The sequence below is a fragment of the Hyperolius riggenbachi genome, chromosome 3, assembly GCF_040937935.1.
Source record: "Hyperolius riggenbachi isolate aHypRig1 chromosome 3, aHypRig1.pri, whole genome shotgun sequence".
Taxonomy (NCBI): domain Eukaryota; kingdom Metazoa; phylum Chordata; class Amphibia; order Anura; family Hyperoliidae; genus Hyperolius; species Hyperolius riggenbachi.
The window spans coordinates 330,679,006-330,700,570 of record NC_090648.1 but is presented as its reverse complement, the minus strand read 5'-3'; the positions used below and the strand labels follow the sequence as shown (position 1 = coordinate 330,700,570).

Below are 21,565 nucleotides of genomic sequence, written 5' to 3'. Positions count from 1 at the left end.
CGCTGATATATACGTACACGAACTGTTTATGTCCTGTGTTCAGTTAGTCAGCTTTCCAGCACGTTTTGGTAGTTTGCGCGTATCGTGATCACCCGTGCTGAGTTAGTTATCCTGCTCCTGGTTCTGTTTGTGGATTGCGTTCATATCTGCGAAGAGATAACGAATCCTTCTGAATCCTGTTCTGTTACCGTTTGTGGATTGCGTTCATCTCTGCGAAGAGATAGCGAATCCTTCTGAGTCCTGTTCCCTGTATTGCTCCAGTCCTAGTCAGTGTTCCTGCTTATGTCATATATCGGTTCATTGTTAGTCAGACGTTACAAATAGTTTCATTGATAGCTGTAATTGTAATACGCTAGGAAAACATACTTATTGTATATTTGTCTGTGTTACGTTCATCTATCTTGATCCTGCTATTTCCTGACTATCCTGTCCTGTCTTTGTGAGGCACGCCATCGCTGCAACGCATTGCTGCCTCATTCCAGTCTGTCTTGTTGTGCACGCTTGCTGTCACTAAGTAGCGGCTAGCTAGCAAGCGCTCATTCTGACTACCTGTCCTGATCTCCTCTGTTTTGGTTTATGCGCTCAGCGCTACCTTGCACTGAGACGTTATCGCAAAAGTATTGTTTGTGCGCCACAATCTCCTATTGGAATCAGTCCTCCCCTCCACTATACTAGGGATAGCCTGTTTCCGTGTGCTAGTGTGTGTACCTCCTTCACGTCAGCTCATGCGTTGCATGCTGACTGCGGAGATTACACCACCAAGCCTTACAACAGGTAGCTGCTTTGTCGACTTTTTTGAATGTAAGATTAGCAGAGGGGACCCCCTTATCATTCAGTTTTTTAAGTCCATAGAAAGAAAGAAACCGATGATAGCTAAGAAAGTTCCCAGTTGGGATTTATCTTTAGTGTTAGGTGTATTAAAGAAGGAACCTTTTGAACCATTACCGGATATTTCCTTGAAACCATTAGCAATGAAGACAATTTGTTTAACAGCCATTACATCGGCTAGAAGAGTGAATGAACTGGAAGCTTTATTGTCACAAGCCTGAATGGAGGAACAGGGTTTTGACCACTGTTAGCAGTATACAGACACTGAACCAAGGAATATGGTGCAAATATGTTTTATTGCAAATGCAGGCATACATGCAAACGTAAATGCAATATCATGCAAACCCATGCACGGCACACAATATATATAAAAACCCGTGAAAGCAGTGGTAAGTATATACAACACCCTGACTGTCTAAATAAATATATACAGCAAATATATACAGGATAATATACACACAATCGGGATCAGGCACAGAATATCTAAGTCAGTGTAATGAATAGCGGAGATGCCGCCGCACGGGCAAGCGGCAGGGCGGCGGTCTCCGCGTTCAAGTCGGCGGCCCTTTCCGCGCAGCAACATGTCTCTGGTTCGCCTGGTCCTTCTAGTGCACACAGATGGAGAGCTACGCGCGCGCGTCAGGCGACAGGACCTTTATGCCAGCAGAAGGGGAGTCAGCTGATCAGGCCGATCAGCTGATCCCAGCTGGACTCTGGATTGGCTGAGTGGCTGGGGCGGCGCTGCGGAGCACTGTAGTGTATATATAGGACTTGCTTGCCAGTTGCTGGTTGTCTGCCGTTGCGAATACACACGTGTGAGCACTCAGACCTCAGTCAGATCTTACAGTGTATTAGAACCAGTTGGAACTGGGAATTCACACTTAGCCAGATTCTGCTTTAGGCGCTACTGTGTTATTATACTGTTTTACTTCAGACTAGTTCACGGGTGTTGAGACCAAGGACCTCACACCCAAGACTAGGAGATTACTGTGTTATTACTGTTATACTTCAGACTAGTTCCTAGGTATTGAGACCAAGGACCTCACACCTAAGACTAGGAGATTACTGTGTTACTACTGTCATACTTCAGACCAGTTCCCAGGTGTTGAGACCAAGGACCTCACACCTCAGACTAGGGTTGTGCTATATTGATACCTGTTATGATCCCTGGCTTTGCTGACCTCTCTCCTGCTTACTGATTCGGTACCTTACCTATCTGTCTACCCGTTGTTAACCTTGCCTATACCCGGATACCGTATCAGTCTTCTGTCTTTGTACTTTATCTGCTCGTGTGTTGCCGACCTGGCTTGTATGGCCTTTCTGGCTGTCACTCGTCCCTTGGGTGAACAGCCTCTCTGTACTCCTTGTGACACCAACTCTATAGGTGTCCATTAGCTGTAAAGGCTGCCTGCTGCTCAGGAAGTCCTCCTTACAGTCCAATCAGGGGACTTTACCTATAGGAGTCCACTGGCTGCAGTACAGTCTGATTCCCAGCCCATCGGGGAATCCTTGGCTGCAGTACAGTCTGATTCCCAGCCTATCAGGGAATCCCTGGCTGCAGTAAAATCTCCATCTCCTCCTCTTAACGAGGTTAGTGTCTACACAGTCAGTGGCCACCTGCACCTCAGGTGTCCACTGGCTGCAGCGTAGTCCAATTCCCTGCTCTTCAGGGAATCCTTGGCTGCAGTAGTGTCTGTATCTCCCGCTCCTCGGGAGATGACCTTTCTTACTGTTGCACCAAACACTCACATTACATAGGTGTCCTGTGTCAAGCTATACTTGTATTATTGGTGATTCTGTAGATCACCATATAATCAGGTATAACATCTGTATTATTGGTGATACTGCAGATCATCAATAATCAGATACACTCTGTGTGCTGACACCAATCGTTACAGTCAGCAGGAGAGCAAGGTCAGCAACAGATTATCAGAGAAGCACAGTACCAGGGATTAGACAAAAGCAAGGTCTCAGACAGAATAAACAGGTTCGGCAACAGGAAGGCATACACAGGAATCAGGGCAAGGAACAGGAACCAGGGTGTCCAGAAACTCAGACCTGGGAGCTCAAAGTTCTGGCCATTAGCAGGGGGAAGAGGTAGTCCTTAAATAGTCCATGTGATAGCAAACACAGGATGCAGCTGGTGTTCAGAGTTCCATTAGAGGCCTCTACAGGCCAGACAAAGAACTGCAAGTTCTTACAATGCAATTTAACAGGCCCCCTGCTGGTGGATGGTGGAGTTTCAGGACAATGCAAAGTCCTTAGAGCCATCTGCGAGTGGAATAATAGGCCATGACAGTCCTGCTCCATGTCTCCACCAGCAGGCAGAAAGTGGTAATACAAGGTTCCTGACATTTATGCTGTTATAAGCCTTTCTGTATTTTCTGCAGCGATAAAGTAATTCTAAAGACGTGTCTACACATTTTCACAGATCTCAGGAGATTGTATTACCTTCCTGTGGTGCAGAACCATCATTAGATGTCAGAAGATGCTTGATAGCCTATTTGGAGACAGTGGCAGATATTAGAAGATCCAGGGCTCTATTTACTAATGCCACAGGAGCTTCGAAGGGTATGAAAATGTCTAAGAGAACAATAGCAAAATGGATAAAATTATGCATAGAAGAAGCCTATAAATTGACAGGTTCTAGCCTGTTAGGTACAGTGAGTGCACTGCCCATTCTACTAGGGCAGCAGCCACTTCATGGGCTTACAGAGTGGGTGCTACGCCGGAAGAAATTTGCAGAGCGGCTACATGGACAAGCCTTGGCACCTTCTCAAGACATTACAAGGTGAATCTTATGTCTGCAAGACGACAATCATTTGGAAGAAAAGTTCTGCAGGCAGCTAACCCACCCTAAAATGGTAAGATTCTTGCTTGTCTTCTCATGGTGGACCTGTCCTGGAGGTTACTGGAAAAACCCATGTTAGTTACCTGGTAACACCATTTTTAGTAACCTCCAGGACAGGTCCGTAACCCACCCTAAGAAAATGTTAAATGTTTGTATGTATGATAATATTAGTGTTGACACCCTTTTGTATGCCTAAACAGTTCTTGTGTAATACTGGCAAATGGGGGTGTCAATTTAAATGTATAGAGTACTCAATTTGGATGTTTCCTGTTCCTGAGAGGAACATATGTCGTCTCATGGTGGACCTGTCCTGGAGGTTACTAAAATGGTGTTACCAGGTAACTAACATTGGGTTTCTGGTGGTCCTAGCTGCAATTCACATTAGAGAGAAGTTTGCTGCCTGTTAGCAAAAAGGAGGCCTTTTCTACCTTACCCATAGAAACCAATGGTTGGTCAATAATTGATGCAGGGCAGTGCTGATGTGGTTTTATTTTATTTATTTTTTTTTTGTTTTTTTTTGTTCTCTTTCTCCTGAAGGACTTAAACTCTTGCTATCTACAAGGTATGTTTTGTATTATGCCTACATAACTGCTTTACTATACAACAGTTTTTAAATGAAACTGTAGGTTGCTATTATTATTGGATGAACATCTTGTGTACAATCAACTTAATTGGTTCCACATAATCCTTGTTATTTAATAATCCCTTTAGAAGTCTTTTTCTCCGTTAAGTCACTGAAATGACAGCAAGCCAAATAAAATGACGCTTTTGGATATGAAACCGATCTAAACATTTAGAAGTAAAACTGAGTGCATTGCAGATGTTCCAGACTGGAAGAAAATAGATTGGGGACCTGGAGCATACTTGTGACTTAAGAGTAAACAAAAAACACACAAATCACTTGGTTAAGACTTTCCAAAATGCTTTGCATGGTTCAGCTAAAGAGCGTTAAACATGCATAATTTCATGGCATATTATGGATTTCAGAAATGGGAAAGGCAATTTGGTTACTTACCTCCCGTGTAGTCTACGCCTCAATCTCTTTCTCCTTTCCCGCGTCCTGTTTGTCCACTGTGATCAAGGGAATTCTCTGTCCTCCATTTTGAAAATGGCCATTACCCATAACAGCTTTCTGGTCATCACACTGTCAAACTGTCATATCGCCCACTTGAGCCATAGGAAAACATAGACATTACTTGGCATATCAGTTGTCCTCTCAGCTATAACTGACAGCAACTGATATATTTCGATTCTGACAAAATGTTGTCAGAACTCGAAGCAATCACTGTCAGAAGAAAATGGTGCGCTTCTGAGAGGAACTAATAGCAAGGTAACTATGTAATGTTCATTTGAAGTTACCTCATGTGTTTATTTTAACTAATTTTACTGAGTACAGGTTCTCTTTAAGGAGGCCTTATCGGCAGCAGTTAATCCGGCAGTTGAAGCAATAGGTGCATCAACTAGTACAGCGACAGTTACAACTGCTGAGCAAAATACTGATAACATACAGCCAGAGCCTCCGATGAAACACAAAAGTAGATCTAATAAAAGAAGAGTTGTTTAATCTTCAGATGAAGAGGATATGGATGAGGATGAGGATAATGAGGGTGATGATGAGGAATCCGATGCATCTTCAATTAAAAGCGTGGAGAGCCAATCAGATCTTAAAAAGATTTTGAGATTTAGGTTTCCAGCGGATGAGACGGAAGAGCTCATTTTAGCTATTAACAATACTCTTAAGATTGAACCAAAGAAATCAGAAGAAGTATCGATTCATGATAAATTATATCAGGGAATGGAACCATCTGAACCACTTACGTTTCCTGTGCGTAGATCCACTAAAAACACTATAATGAGTCAATGGAAATATCCAGATAAGAAGTTATTCATGTCCAATGGTTTTGTTAAATGGTTCCCATTTTTAGAAGAGGATGTGAAGACTTGGGACCGTTGTCCCAGATTAGACGCAGCATTTTCTCAAGTGAATAAAGACAACGAATTGGCCTGTGAGGATTTGGGATACCTCAAGGATCCACAGGATAAGAGAGTCGCGTTTGCGTTAAAGAAAGCCTGGTGTTTGGCTGGCGCTAACTTTCAACCTGCTGCAGCTACAACTTGTGTGGCAAGAGTATTAGCCCTATGGGTAAAGAAGGTTGAGGAGAATGTTGAGAGAGGGGCATCTAAAAAAGAGATTTTTGAGTCACTAGACATATCCAAAGCTATTGATTATATTACCGACGGAGCGGCTGAGAACATTAGAGTGAATGCTAGAACTACTGCATTAATTAACATGGCTAGACGTAACCTATGGATAAAGAACTGGGATGGCAGTCAGGCCTCTAAGACTAGAGTGTGTAATATACCTTTTGATGGAGATTTACTTTTTGGAGCCCAACTAGATGAAATCCTGGAGAGCACATCCAATAGGAAGAAGGGTTTTCCAAAGTAGAAGAAGTTCATCCAAAATAAAAGATTCTTCAGAAGAAACAGACAGGATAATAAAGAGAAACCTCAACAGAGAAGAAAGCCCTGGGTTATTAATAAAGAAAGAGCGAAAAAGAATTTTCTTTTTCGTAACACAGACACTCAAGAAAAGAAGTGACGCCAGAGAAGTTGGGGGTCGGCTAATGCAACTTTATTCCCAATGGTCAAAGATCACCAAGAACGATTTCATCCTCAATCTGGTAAGACAAGGGTACAACATTCAGTTTCAGTCCTTACCAAGAAACAGATTCATCTCGACTCCTCTTCCAAAAGACAAAGAAAATAATCTAGATTTGGTAAACATCATAAAGGATATGGTGCAGGAAGAGGTGGTGGTCCCTGTTCCTCGTAAAGGCAGGACAAGGGCTTCTACTCGACCATTTTCTTGGTAAGAAAACCGATGGGAAAGTTCAGATTAATACTAAATCTCAAACCCTTAAATCCCTTTGTGTCTTATCTAAGATTCAGGATGGAATTGATCTTTTCTGTAAGAAACTTGTTGACCCCCGGATGTATAATAATGACAAATATCGACCTGAGGGATGCATACTGGCACATCCAAATAAAGGATTCATCCCAAAGATTCCTAAGATTTGCGATAAAGAACAGGAGATCAGTTCAACACTTCCAATTCAAGGTCTTACCATTCGGAATATCATCAGCTCCCCGAATATTCTCAAAAGTAATGGGAGAAGTAATAAGAGGCTTTCACACAAAAGGAATACTAGTCATTCCTTATGTGGACGATCTTCTTGTGGTAGCGGAGTCACACAGTCAAGCGGAGGATCACACAAGGATAGTTCTACAACAGTTACAAGATCTGGGATAGATCATAAACTGGGACAAGTCAGTTCTTCAGCCAACATCAAGGATACAATTTCTAGGAGTCTTGATAGACTCAGACACAGAGACTATATCTGACAGAGGAAAAAGTTTCAAAGACAAAGAATTATATTGGATTGCAGAAGGGACCCGACCATGTCAGTAAGAGAAATTACAAAAGTATTCGGATTCCTAACTTCAACAGCTCCAGCTGTTCAGTGGGCTCTAATGCACACGAGAAGTTTACAGTTTTGGATGATGGAATACTGGAGCAAGAGGCAGGAAGATCTGGGAAAGATATTAAGATTGCCAGAAGCAGTACTGAGGTCACTAGATTGGTGTTTATCAGAAAGGATTCTCACAGAGGGCAAGCTATGGACTTTCCCTGCACACAGGGCCGTAGCAAGAGGGGTTGCAGAGGTTTTGACCGCATCGAGGCCCTTGGGCTACAGGGGCCCCGAAGGGCCCTCCCACAACTGCAGTCTTAGCTCTCTATTGGTCTTGTGCTCATAATAATCCCTTCTATAGATGCTTGAATAGTAGTAATCATTAACAAGCTGTTCTCCATCCCCTTCTTGAGTGCTTGGGGGGGGCATTGTAACACTTGCATCAGGGCCCACAGCTCCTTAGCTACGCCACTGCCTGCACAGAGAGTAATTACCACAGATGCAAGCCTACTCAGATGGGGGGCACATCTAGAGGGGAGATTGTTTCAGGGTCTTTGGCCAAGAATGGTGAGAGATCAGTCTTCAAATTACAGAGAACTAAGCAGTAAAAGAATTCCTGATACAGGCATTAAACCTAGTACAAGGACAGCATGTACAGATCAGGACTGACAACACCACAGCGGTGGCATACATAAATCGTCAGGGAGGAACAAGATCAAGAAAGCTCCTAGAGCTGTCGATGGAAATATTGACGTTAGCAGAGGAGAACCTCCTATCGTTATCAGCGATTCATTTGAAAGGGTCCTTAAACAACATGGCAGACTTTCTAAGCAGACACAGACTGTCTAATTCAGAGCTGGAGATATCAAACAAGATATTCAGAGTCCTAGTCAAGAAGTGGGGTCGTCCTCACATAGACCTATTCGCAAAAAGAGAAAACACAAAGTGCAAAAGATTTTACTCCCTGAATCCCAGGGAAGGGGCAGAAGTGGTGGATGCACTCAAGAAGGCTTATGCATTCCCTCCAATTCAGCTGATACCTAGAATATTACAAAAATGAATGCAATCAAGAACTACAGTAATCATGATAACCCCAGACTGGCCGCGGAGAAGTTGGTATCCAATACTTCTAAGAATGAGACTGGACGGGCCATGGAGGATTCCTCAGAAAGAATCAGTAACTCGGGGGTCAGGAAAGGAATTAGACTGCATACCAAATCTAAACCTGTCTGCCTGGTTTCTGAGAGGTCTCCTTTAAGAAGGAGGGGACTTTCAAAAAGAGTTATCACTACATTACTAGACTGTAGAAAGAAAGTAACTCGTAAGATATATTTAAAATACTGGAAGACTTTTAATATGTGGCAGGAGCAGTCAGGATTTTCAGGGGATACTATTCCTATGGTACTAGAATTCTTACAAGATGTAGTACCTTGAAGGTACAGGTGTCATGATCGCTGCTGCAGCAGGTGCTGCTGGCAGTAGTAGTGCTGCAGCTCAGGCAGTTCTGATCTCTTTCCATGCAAGCTGCATAGCTTTGTCTGCCTTTCCCTGCTTTCAGCTTGTGACTGATTATCATTCACCTGTGTGGGAATCTGCATGTCTGCTCCCATTGGATGACCTCAGTATAAAGATCTGCTTCCTGCAGGACTCCTCGGGTTATCATAGCTTCAGTTAAGCCTGTCTTGCTGTTGCTTTAGTCCCGGATCGTGTTTCTTGTTCTAAAGATACTTTGCTGGTCTTGCATCATATATTGGTTCATTGCCAATATATATGCATACCAGCACGTTTATTATTTTCCTTGTATTCGTGTTACGTTGATACATCAGTGACGCTGATATATACGTACACGAACTGTTTATGTCCTGTGTTCAGTTAGTCAGCTTTCCAGCACGTTTTGGTAGTTTGCGCGTATCGTGATCACCCGTGCTGAGTTAGTTATCCTGCTCCTGGTTCTGTTTGTGGATTGCGTTCATATCTGCGAAGAGATAACGAATCCTTCTGAATCCTGTTCTGTTACCGTTTGTGGATTGCGTTCATCTCTGCGAAGAGATAGCGAATCCTTCTGAGTCCTGTTCCCTGTATTGCTCCAGTCCTAGTCAGTGTTCCTGCTTATGTCATATATCGGTTCATTGTTAGTCAGACGTTACAAATAGTTTCATTGATAGCTGTAATTGTAATACGCTAGGAAAACATACTTATTGTATATTTGTCTGTGTTACGTTCATCTATCTTGATCCTGCTATTTCCTGACTATCCTGTCCTGTCTTTGTGAGGCACGCCATCGCTGCAACGCATTGCTGCCTCATTCCAGTCTGTCTTGTTGTGCACGCTTGCTGTCACTAAGTAGCGGCTAGCTAGCAAGCGCTCATTCTGACTACCTGTCCTGATCTCCTCTGTTTTGGTTTATGCGCTCAGCGCTACCTTGCACTGAGACGTTATCGCAAAAGTATTGTTTGTGCGCCACAATCTCCTATTGGAATCAGTCCTCCCCTCCACTATACTAGGGATAGCCTGTTTCCGTGTGCTAGTGTGTGTACCTCCTTCACGTCAGCTCATGCGTTGCATGCTGACTGCGGAGATTACACCACCAAGCCTTACAACAGGTAGCTGCTTTGTCGACTTTTTTGAATGTAAGATTAGCAGAGGGGACCCCCTTATCATTCAGTTTTTTAAGTCCATAGAAAGAAAGAAACCGATGATAGCTAAGAAAGTTCCCAGTTGGGATTTATCTTTAGTGTTAGGTGTATTAAAGAAGGAACCTTTTGAACCATTACCGGATATTTCCTTGAAACCATTAGCAATGAAGACAATTTGTTTAACAGCCATTACATCGGCTAGAAGAGTGAATGAACTGGAAGCTTTATTGTCACAAGCCTGAATGGAGGAACAGGGTTTTGACCACTGTTAGCAGTATACAGACACTGAACCAAGGAATATGGTGCAAATATGTTTTATTGCAAATGCAGGCATACATGCAAACGTAAATGCAATATCATGCAAACCCATGCACGGCACACAATATATATAAAAACCCGTGAAAGCAGTGGTAAGTATATACAACACCCTGACTGTCTAAATAAATATATACAGCAAATATATACAGGATAATATACACACAATCGGGATCAGGCACAGAATATCTAAGTCAGTGTAATGAATAGCGGAGATGCCGCCGCACGGGCAAGCGGCAGGGCGGCGGTCTCCGCGTTCAAGTCGGCGGCCCTTTCCGCGCAGCAACATGTCTCTGGTTCGCCTGGTCCTTCTAGTGCACACAGATGGAGAGCTACGCGCGCGCGTCAGGCGACAGGACCTTTATGCCAGCAGAAGGGGAGTCAGCTGATCAGGCCGATCAGCTGATCCCAGCTGGACTCTGGATTGGCTGAGTGGCTGGGGCGGCGCTGCGGAGCACTGTAGTGTATATATAGGACTTGCTTGCCAGTTGCTGGTTGTCTGCCGTTGCGAATACACACGTGTGAGCACTCAGACCTCAGTCAGATCTTACAGTGTATTAGAACCAGTTGGAACTGGGAATTCACACTTAGCCAGATTCTGCTTTAGGCGCTACTGTGTTATTATACTGTTTTACTTCAGACTAGTTCACGGGTGTTGAGACCAAGGACCTCACACCCAAGACTAGGAGATTACTGTGTTATTACTGTTATACTTCAGACTAGTTCCTAGGTATTGAGACCAAGGACCTCACACCTAAGACTAGGAGATTACTGTGTTACTACTGTCATACTTCAGACCAGTTCCCAGGTGTTGAGACCAAGGACCTCACACCTCAGACTAGGGTTGTGCTATATTGATACCTGTTATGATCCCTGGCTTTGCTGACCTCTCTCCTGCTTACTGATTCGGTACCTTACCTATCTGTCTACCCGTTGTTAACCTTGCCTATACCCGGATACCGTATCAGTCTTCTGTCTTTGTACTTTATCTGCTCGTGTGTTGCCGACCTGGCTTGTATGGCCTTTCTGGCTGTCACTCGTCCCTTGGGTGAACAGCCTCTCTGTACTCCTTGTGACACCAACTCTATAGGTGTCCATTAGCTGTAAAGGCTGCCTGCTGCTCAGGAAGTCCTCCTTACAGTCCAATCAGGGGACTTTACCTATAGGAGTCCACTGGCTGCAGTACAGTCTGATTCCCAGCCCATCGGGGAATCCTTGGCTGCAGTACAGTCTGATTCCCAGCCTATCAGGGAATCCCTGGCTGCAGTAAAATCTCCATCTCCTCCTCTTAACGAGGTTAGTGTCTACACAGTCAGTGGCCACCTGCACCTCAGGTGTCCACTGGCTGCAGCGTAGTCCAATTCCCTGCTCTTCAGGGAATCCTTGGCTGCAGTAGTGTCTGTATCTCCCGCTCCTCGGGAGATGACCTTTCTTACTGTTGCACCAAACACTCACATTACATAGGTGTCCTGTGTCAAGCTATACTTGTATTATTGGTGATTCTGTAGATCACCATATAATCAGGTATAACATCTGTATTATTGGTGATACTGCAGATCATCAATAATCAGATACACTCTGTGTGCTGACACCAATCGTTACAGTCAGCAGGAGAGCAAGGTCAGCAACAGATTATCAGAGAAGCACAGTACCAGGGATTAGACAAAAGCAAGGTCTCAGACAGAATAAACAGGTTCGGCAACAGGAAGGCATACACAGGAATCAGGGCAAGGAACAGGAACCAGGGTGTCCAGAAACTCAGACCTGGGAGCTCAAAGTTCTGGCCATTAGCAGGGGGAAGAGGTAGTCCTTAAATAGTCCATGTGATAGCAAACACAGGATGCAGCTGGTGTTCAGAGTTCCATTAGAGGCCTCTACAGGCCAGACAAAGAACTGCAAGTTCTTACAATGCAATTTAACAGGCCCCCTGCTGGTGGATGGTGGAGTTTCAGGACAATGCAAAGTCCTTAGAGCCATCTGCGAGTGGAATAATAGGCCATGACAGTCCTGCTCCATGTCTCCACCAGCAGGCAGAAAGTGGTAATACAAGGTTCCTGACATTTATGCTGTTATAAGCCTTTCTGTATTTTCTGCAGCGATAAAGTAATTCTAAAGACGTGTCTACACATTTTCACAGATCTCAGGAGATTGTATTACCTTCCTGTGGTGCAGAACCATCATTAGATGTCAGAAGATGCTTGATAGCCTATTTGGAGACAGTGGCAGATATTAGAAGATCCAGGGCTCTATTTACTAATGCCACAGGAGCTTCGAAGGGTATGAAAATGTCTAAGAGAACAATAGCAAAATGGATAAAATTATGCATAGAAGAAGCCTATAAATTGACAGGTTCTAGCCTGTTAGGTACAGTGAGTGCACTGCCCATTCTACTAGGGCAGCAGCCACTTCATGGGCTTACAGAGTGGGTGCTACGCCGGAAGAAATTTGCAGAGCGGCTACATGGACAAGCCTTGGCACCTTCTCAAGACATTACAAGGTGAATCTTATGTCTGCAAGACGACAATCATTTGGAAGAAAAGTTCTGCAGGCAGCTAACCCACCCTAAAATGGTAAGATTCTTGCTTGTCTTCTCATGGTGGACCTGTCCTGGAGGTTACTGGAAAAACCCATGTTAGTTACCTGGTAACACCATTTTTAGTAACCTCCAGGACAGGTCCGTAACCCACCCTAAGAAAATGTTAAATGTTTGTATGTATGATAATATTAGTGTTGACACCCTTTTGTATGCCTAAACAGTTCTTGTGTAATACTGGCAAATGGGGGTGTCAATTTAAATGTATAGAGTACTCAATTTGGATGTTTCCTGTTCCTGAGAGGAACATATGTCGTCTCATGGTGGACCTGTCCTGGAGGTTACTAAAATGGTGTTACCAGGTAACTAACATTGGGTTTCTGGTGGTCCTAGCTGCAATTCACATTAGAGAGAAGTTTGCTGCCTGTTAGCAAAAAGGAGGCCTTTTCTACCTTACCCATAGAAACCAATGGTTGGTCAATAATTGATGCAGGGCAGTGCTGATGTGGTTTTATTTTATTTATTTTTTTTTTGTTTTTTTTTGTTCTCTTTCTCCTGAAGGACTTAAACTCTTGCTATCTACAAGGTATGTTTTGTATTATGCCTACATAACTGCTTTACTATACAACAGTTTTTAAATGAAACTGTAGGTTGCTATTATTATTGGATGAACATCTTGTGTACAATCAACTTAATTGGTTCCACATAATCCTTGTTATTTAATAATCCCTTTAGAAGTCTTTTTCTCCGTTAAGTCACTGAAATGACAGCAAGCCAAATAAAATGACGCTTTTGGATATGAAACCGATCTAAACATTTAGAAGTAAAACTGAGTGCATTGCAGATGTTCCAGACTGGAAGAAAATAGATTGGGGACCTGGAGCATACTTGTGACTTAAGAGTAAACAAAAAACACACAAATCACTTGGTTAAGACTTTCCAAAATGCTTTGCATGGTTCAGCTAAAGAGCGTTAAACATGCATAATTTCATGGCATATTATGGATTTCAGAAATGGGAAAGGCAATTTGGTTGCCAAAGAGATTAATTCCTTGTTATTTCTTATATCTAGTTACAGTGCTTTCCCTAATAATAGACTGTTTACTCATTCTGAATAAAGAAAAAAACAATCTTTAAAACTTGAGGACCTTCCAAGGCTATGCCTTCTGTCCTTAAAGTGTCAGTACAAGTAGTATTGGACTGTTTGGTGAAGTCATTGCAAACTAGGGTCACTTCTTCAGTGCATTCACAGTACATTTCCCTCATAAAGCAACAATCAGTGGCCCCTATTTAATTCAGGAGCACACTAGGCAGAATTGATGATGATGATGATATGAAAGTCTATGGGCCGCATAAAAACTTTGCAATTTACAATTTGTGTTTTTCAAAACTCACAACTTGCTGCATATTTCTCAAAAATACTTGTAAAAGGCACATATTGTATTTCAACGGAGACGCAGAGGATGTGCGTTTTACTTCATTTTTACATGTGTTTTTGGTGTTTTTTTATTAAATAAACATGATACTGTATTTTACTCCATTGAAAAAGAAAAACTGTTGGAAAAGTGCAAACGTAGCTGTGACGCCTTTGCCATTTTCCATACTGGATGCATCATAACTTATAGAGAGAGTCACAACAGAGCCACAGCTGAAAAGTGTTAAACTGCACAGGCCGAACACAAAGTTAATTAGCTTTTAGCTCTGAGCTCTCATCAGCACCCTGCTGACAATAAGTATCCGTCAACTTTGACAAAACCTTTTAAAGGGTACCAAGAATATTATCGCCAGAGCCCCCGTACATCAAAACCTTCACACCTCGGCATATTGTAAAAACTTCTGAAATAGCATTCAAAGGAGAGGGACTGATCACTATCTCTACTTTTCTCCACCCAGCTGCTACAGAAACCTTGAAATTCATTTTTTCATATTTCATGTCTTTCTAGCCACTATGAACATGTTAGCTGTACCATATTTTACAGAAGTTATTAAGGCCAATCTGACACACATTTTGGGAAGTTTGCAGGCGGATCGGACATACAAACCCTTTGACAGTTTATATGTTTGAATTTGTAACGCCTTGTTGAATGCAAATATGCAATTAATTTATTAATATGACTTATGGGCATGTAGAAATCGGTTTGCCAGGTATTCTGCCAGATTTTTCTCCCTGGATGGGGAACTGCCCTTGCTCCAATTACATCAAGGCTGGATTTTGCTTCTCTTAGCCACTCCCCAGCTGCAGCGTGTGTAAAACCCAGCAATCCACTTAGTTCTGGGTCCTTTGTCCATCATCTGTTGTCTTTTTCTCCTAAGTTATCTCCTAGGACAGGGTTGCCCAATACATCGATCACGATCTACCAGTAGATCGCGAAGGATTGCTGGGTGGATCGCAGTCTACATTTTAAAATAGTATGCCAAACGCTAACTATTCAGCACCGGCGTACCATCTAATTGTGCTGCCCTACGCAGAGCAGCACACAGCCAATAGGGAGAGGCGCGGCAAGCGAGAGCCGTGTCCTTCCCACCCCCCTTCCTTCCCAGCCCACCTCCTTCCTCCTCGGCCCGCTTCCCTTCCTCTCCATCCACCGCTCTCCTCCACCACGTTGTCAGGATGCCCCCTCACTGACCCTGCATGCCCAGCGAGGCATGTAGCACTCTTACCTCTGATTAACGGTGATCCGCGGTGGGTAAGAACGCGTATACAGGAAGTGCTTTTCCTGTATACATGCAATTACCCTCCACTCTCCTCTCCACTGCTGGTCGCCGCTAATCTGATCTCAGTGCTGCAGGCCCTGCTGGGCATGCAGGGTCGGTGAATGGGGGTGACAATGTGGAGGAGAGCAGCGTCTGGTGGAGGGAGGAGGCACTTATCTATCACCCAGCTATCTATATAGGAGGCACATATGCCTAGCTATCTATATGTGGGGGGTACCTATGCCTAGCTATCTATATGTGGGGGGTACCTATGCCTAGCTATCTATATGGGGGGCACCTATGTCTTGCTATCTGTATGGGGGACCTATGCCTAGCTATCTATATGGGGGCACCTATGCCTAGCTATCTATATTAGGGGCACCTATGCCTAGCTATCTATATGGGGGGCAACTATGCCTAGCTATCTATATGGTGGGCACCTATGTCTTGCTATCTGTATAGGGGGCACCCATGTCTTGCTATCTGTATAGGGGGGACCTATGCCTAGCTATCTAAATTGGGGGAACCTATGCCTAGCTATCTATATGGGGGCAACTATGCCTAGCTATATATATGGGGGCACCTATGTCTTGCTATATGTATGGGGGTAACTATGCCTAGCTATCTATATTGGGGGCACCTATGCCTAGCTATCTATATGGTGGGCACATATGCCTAGTTATCTATATGGGGACACCTATGCCTAGCTTTCTATATGGGGGGCACCTATGACTAGCATTCTATATGGTGGGCACCTATGCCTAGCTATCTATATGGGGCACCTATGTCTTGCTATCTGTATGGGGGGACCTATGCCTAGCTATCTATATTGGGGGGACCTATGCCTAGCTATCTATATTGGGGACACCTGTTTCTAGCTATCTATATGGGGGAACCTATGCCTAGCTACCTATATTGTGGGTACCTATACCTGGCTATTTTAAATGTTGGTATATCTCTCGAGCTCGGGAATTTTGAACGTAGAGTGAGTCCAAAAAGTGTGGGCACCCCTGTCCTAGGAGATATATTTTATATTCTCTTTAAAATAACTTTTAACATTTTACAATTTAAAAAGTACCTAAAAGTTAGTGAAAAATTATTATAAAAATTATTTTGAGTACTTTCTTGCCACCCAGTTCTGCAATAATAAGGGCATTGTCTTTGTGTGAAGGCAGAGCTGGTTTTTAGCTTCTCAGCATGAGAAATATTGGCCAATCAGAGAGGGACAGAGGTTAGTCTGAGGGGAAAGTAAAGAAGACAAAAAGAAAACCCAGCATGCCCTGCAACTTCCTTTGTGTGGCAGATGTACCAAATAAGAACCATGGAAACTGGGGAATGATCTTTTATGGAGAAGGAAAGTAAGAATGATTTTTAACTTTTGGATTGCGTGGTTAGCATCCTTTTTACTTGTTTAAAATAAATAAAAATAAATAATTGATTTTTGATTTTACGCCTAACAGTTACACTTTAAAGTGAATTTTATAACAAGGTCTTAGGTAAGTGGGGAAAAAGTTTTAAACGCTTGGATTTGGGGATTTTCTGCTATTTTTTTCTGCATGTCCTCTCAAGCTTTATTTGGTTGGAAGGAAATTTTCAGCGCACAACTGTTTATATAAATACGCAGAGTATGATGATATGAACTGGAGTCTGATTATATGTCATGTTTTTTCTTTTATAGATCAGACAGATAGAAGTTGGGGATTTCCCATGAGCCAGTATTTGAAGGAGAAGGGTTGGCACATTGGAAGAAATGCCAGAATGTCGGCCTGTCTAGTAAGCTGCCTTTTCTATTGATGTTACAGCCACTTGCCCATAATCATGACTTCCATTCCCTGATTCCATAAGTAAAAAAACAACAGTTTAGTTAAGGACTAATCTGCCATGCAAAATCTAATTCACATGCATAGCAAATTGTATGTTAAACAGTTATTTTGTAGCCACAATATTATGTCTGTAGAAACAGTTAGGCAACGGGTGATCGTCATTTCCGAAAATCTGTAATTTCTGAAAATCTGTCACTTCTTACAGAAACAAAGCTACAGATATCCTCAGGAAAAGTACAGCGATTCATTTTTTTCCTGAATGAAGGGCTGTACCATGATATCACAACTCCTTTCCACATGGTAGGGATTACTTAAAAACAAGTCCATGGCCTTTACTGTCCATATAGGATACAAAATCACCCTTTTTAGATCAATAGAAATGAAAAATAGGAGCGCAATACTTGTCTGTAGTTATCCTGGGTATTTTTCTGCAGCTAGTCACATGATTTCTGCTAAAGCAGCTTTTAAGAATGTAATTCTCAGTCAGCGTACCAGCCTTTCTTTGTATTCTGTGCTAATAAATAAAGAGGATAGTCCTACAATGGTTGAACCCTGGTAGATTGTATTTCCTTTCAACTCAGGTAGAGCTAACCAATCAAAAGCACTGCCTATTTTTCCTTCTTATTAGTACAGACATCATGACTGGTGCCTAAACATAGGTAGGCCAGCTGACCTATGCTTTGGAACTGTCCAAGACTCAGAAGTGATTTCTCCTGCAGACCAATCAGAACAACCTATAAACCATAACGTTATTGGTTGTTGAAAGGACTGTCTTGGTGGTAGATATGTCAATCGTGTAGATGTCATGCTTATTTATGTGCAAATGATCATCTGATGTACTGTGACAGGAATACCTGTGGGAACCAACCAAACATTGTCTGAAAGAACCAGGGGGTCATCCAGAATGATTAATTCAAATATTGTCTGTGCGTCTTCTCGTTTGTATTATGGCTAAAGAAGAACATATTACATTTGACGTGATTAATTAAAAAATGTGATGGGTGAGACTCCTCTAGACTGCATTCAGTTACTTATTTTCTGTATTTGTAGCTTCAGCCCAGTATTATATTACAGATACAGTGGGATTCACAGCAGTACTGTGAAACTTTGAAATCAGTCGGGATATACCCTGAAGATATGCGGAGTTTGAAGGAAAAAAAAAGACGCTGCAGTGGGATGCGAAAGTTTGGGCAACCTTGTTAATCGGCATGATTTTCCTGTATAAATCGTTGGTTTTTACGATAAAAAATGTCAGTTAAATATATCATATAGGAGACACACACAGTGATATTTGCGAAGTGAAATTACGTTTATTGAATTTACAGAAAGTGTGCAATAATTGTTTAAACAAAATTAGGCAGGTGCATAAATTTGGGCATTGTTGTCATTTTATTGATTCCAAAACCTTTAGAACTCATTATTGGAACTCAAAAGATGGCGCTGACTAGGCTGCCTCGGCACAGAGGGCTCTGATGCTATTCCGTATTTTTTTCAGTTTTCTTCTCCTTTTTCTAGTGCTCGTTTTTAGTTTTTTAGTTTTTTCTTTATGTTCAGCTTTAGCCGAGAGTGAGCTAGAGCTTAGAGTGAGGGCTGGTTTCTCTAGCCCAGCGTGCAGAGTGCCCCAGCGACCCCTAAGCAGAGCCGGCTCGGAATAGAGGAGGGCCACCCACGTGGAGAAACAACCCGCGCAGGCACGTGTGCCTCAGCCCTGGATCGGGTCCACTGCAGGCACTGCGGATCTGCTCCCTCCGCCAGTACCCCAGAGCCCACGTGAGATAACTCAAGCCGGATGCATTCCCACACCAGCCACGCTCGCCTGCAGTAGACCGGCTCCCACCTGCAGGGCCCTGCTCCACGGACGGCGGCTGCCTCTGCCGGATTCACAGCGCAGAGCTCAGCCGCAGCCAGACGTCACCGCTCTAGTTGCGAACGCAGTGCCCCAGCCCTGGACTGCACCTCAGCCGACATCGGGCCATCCTAACGGCCCTCTGTTTCCCGCAGCCTGCTAGTCCCAAGGCCATGGCCACAGCACTACTCGGAGGCTGCTGTGCAGAAATGGAGGCTGCCCCACACCAGATCCAGTTCTTCCACTGAACCAGGACTCCGATCCCACCCTCCATCTTCCACCAGGTGAGACCCCTATTTTTCTGGCCTCTGACTCATGGCCTTGCTGATGCTGCTGGGTGCCGGAGCCATATTGATACAGGGTTACGGCCTAGGACACTCTCACTGCCCTGGGAAATGTGTGCACAACCTGGAGCCCTTGCACTGGCTGAGCACTGCTGATGTTTTTAGTCTGCCTTGCGCATAAAATGCCTTTCGCTGCCAGCTTGCGGTCTGCTTTACACCGCTACTCATGGCCTGTTATTGTGCCTGCGCCACACTGCTGAATGTCTGCTGCACATGCATCTTGCATCTGGGTCACACCGCAGATGGACTGTCTACTGCACAGGCTTTGTTTTCTACACCTGAGTCACACTGCAGATAGACTATTGTACATGCCTTTTTTACATTGTGTCACAGTACTGATAGACTGTTACTGCACATGCCCCTTACGTCCGGGTCACACTGCTGATGGACTGTTATTGCACATGCTGTTCGCACCCGAGTCACACTGCTGATAGACTGTTATTGCACATGCTTTTCGCATCTGTGTCACACTGCGGATGGACTTTTATTGCACATGCCCCTTACATCTGTGTCACACTGCGGATAGACTGTTACTGCACATGCCCCTTACATCTGAGTCACACTGCGGATGGACTGTTATTGCACATGCCCCTTACACCTGAGTCACACTGCGGATGGACTGTTATTGCACATGCCCCTTACATCTGTGTCACACTGCTGATGGACTGCTATTGCACATGCTTTTTACATCTGTGTTACACTACGGATGGACTGTTATTGCACATGCTTCTGCATCTGTGTCGCACTGTGCTGGGCTACCATCCATGCCTCCCACGCTACTCCACCCCCCTCGTACCTCCTACTCCAGAGCACAGCTCCTCAAATGGGAACATATCTCAGCCCTACACCCGGAGGACAGGTTCCTGACCAACTCTGTCTGGAACCATGTCCAAGAAATCACCGCTTCTACGCCCTGGCCTCGCACTAACCATCGCCGCAGGGGCTGTCGATCAGGCGTCCGGGCGAGGCTGAAGAGGAGGGGTCTGTGGTCAGCCATCCCTGCGGTCCTCCTCGCTAACTTCCGCTCCCTCCCTGAAAGGTTTTATTAATGTGCGACTTAAATCACCCCGATATTAAAATATATACAGCACATCAAATCTATCTTAAAATGACATCATTGCTCCAACTAGTCAGCAGCACATTCCTCCAGACAGTGCTTTACAGATACATTAATAATTAACACTCTAGAAGTTCCAGACACCTTTGAGAGACAGAATACAATACCTGTATTTCAATACCCAGTTGGTATATTACCATACAAGCCACTGGGACTCCTTCCTCAGACCTCTCACAGCCCTCAATGCTCCCCAAAATGTTGTTTGGTCTTCTGAAATGATTGATGCTTTTGAAATGTTAAAGATTTCTCTTGTGTCAGCCCCTGCGTTGGGCATTCCACAATACAATGTACCATTTCATCTGTATGCACGTGAAAATTGTAAAACCATAGCTGCGGTGTTGGCCCAGGACCACGGAAGACGGTTGAGGCCTGTTGCCTATATATCCAAATTACTCCCAGTCACTGTGCAGGGCATGCCACCATGTCTCAGAACTCTGGCAGCATGTGCAATGGCTGTGGAATTGACAAGCTCAATCACACTGGGACATGAGACAACACTTTACACGTCACACTCTGTCCTTCACCTCCTAAAAAATCTGTCCACACAACACATGACTGCCCAACGGTTGGCGGGATATGATGTTATCCTTACCACCACTCCAGGGCTCAAGGTTCACTACTGTGCACCAACAACTGCACCAATGTTGTTCTTGAACTCTCTCCTAGGATTCAAGGGGCTACAAGATGAGATATCAGAACAACATGAATGTGCAGAACGAATTCACATTGCCACAAGCCCCCGCCCCACCCTACAAAGCGTCCCCTTTCCTGATGCAGACGATGTTTTTGTAGATGGCTCCTGCACACGACCAGATGATCACACATTTCATGCTGGTTATGCAGTTGTACAATTGCCTGATACAGTTCTGGAGGCCATGCCAGCTCCTGTATCATCAGCACAAGCTGCTGAGTTAATCGCACTCACCAGAGCTTGTGAAATCATGGCTAACAAGCGAGTAAATGTGTACACAGACTCTAGATTCGCATTCTCCGTGTGTCACGACTTTGGGGTAATATGGCAGCATAGAGGGTTCACGACAGCGGCAGGTAAACCAATTGCGCATGCACAGCTCATTACGAATCTCCTTGCAGCGATTCAACTCCCA

At 43.9% G+C, this 21,565-nt stretch overlaps 1 protein-coding gene across 1 annotated transcript in view; it reads left to right on the top strand.

The window, feature by feature from the left end:
• The window catches only part of METTL25 (methyltransferase like 25), a 231,543-nt gene that overhangs the window by 126,311 nt on the left and 83,667 nt on the right, over positions 1–21,565 (top strand). Inside the window, exon 7 of the mRNA XM_068276853.1 lies at positions 17,008–17,102. Coding sequence (XP_068132954.1) covers positions 17,008–17,102 — 95 coding nt within the window. The remainder of the gene's footprint in view (positions 1–17,007; positions 17,103–21,565) is intronic.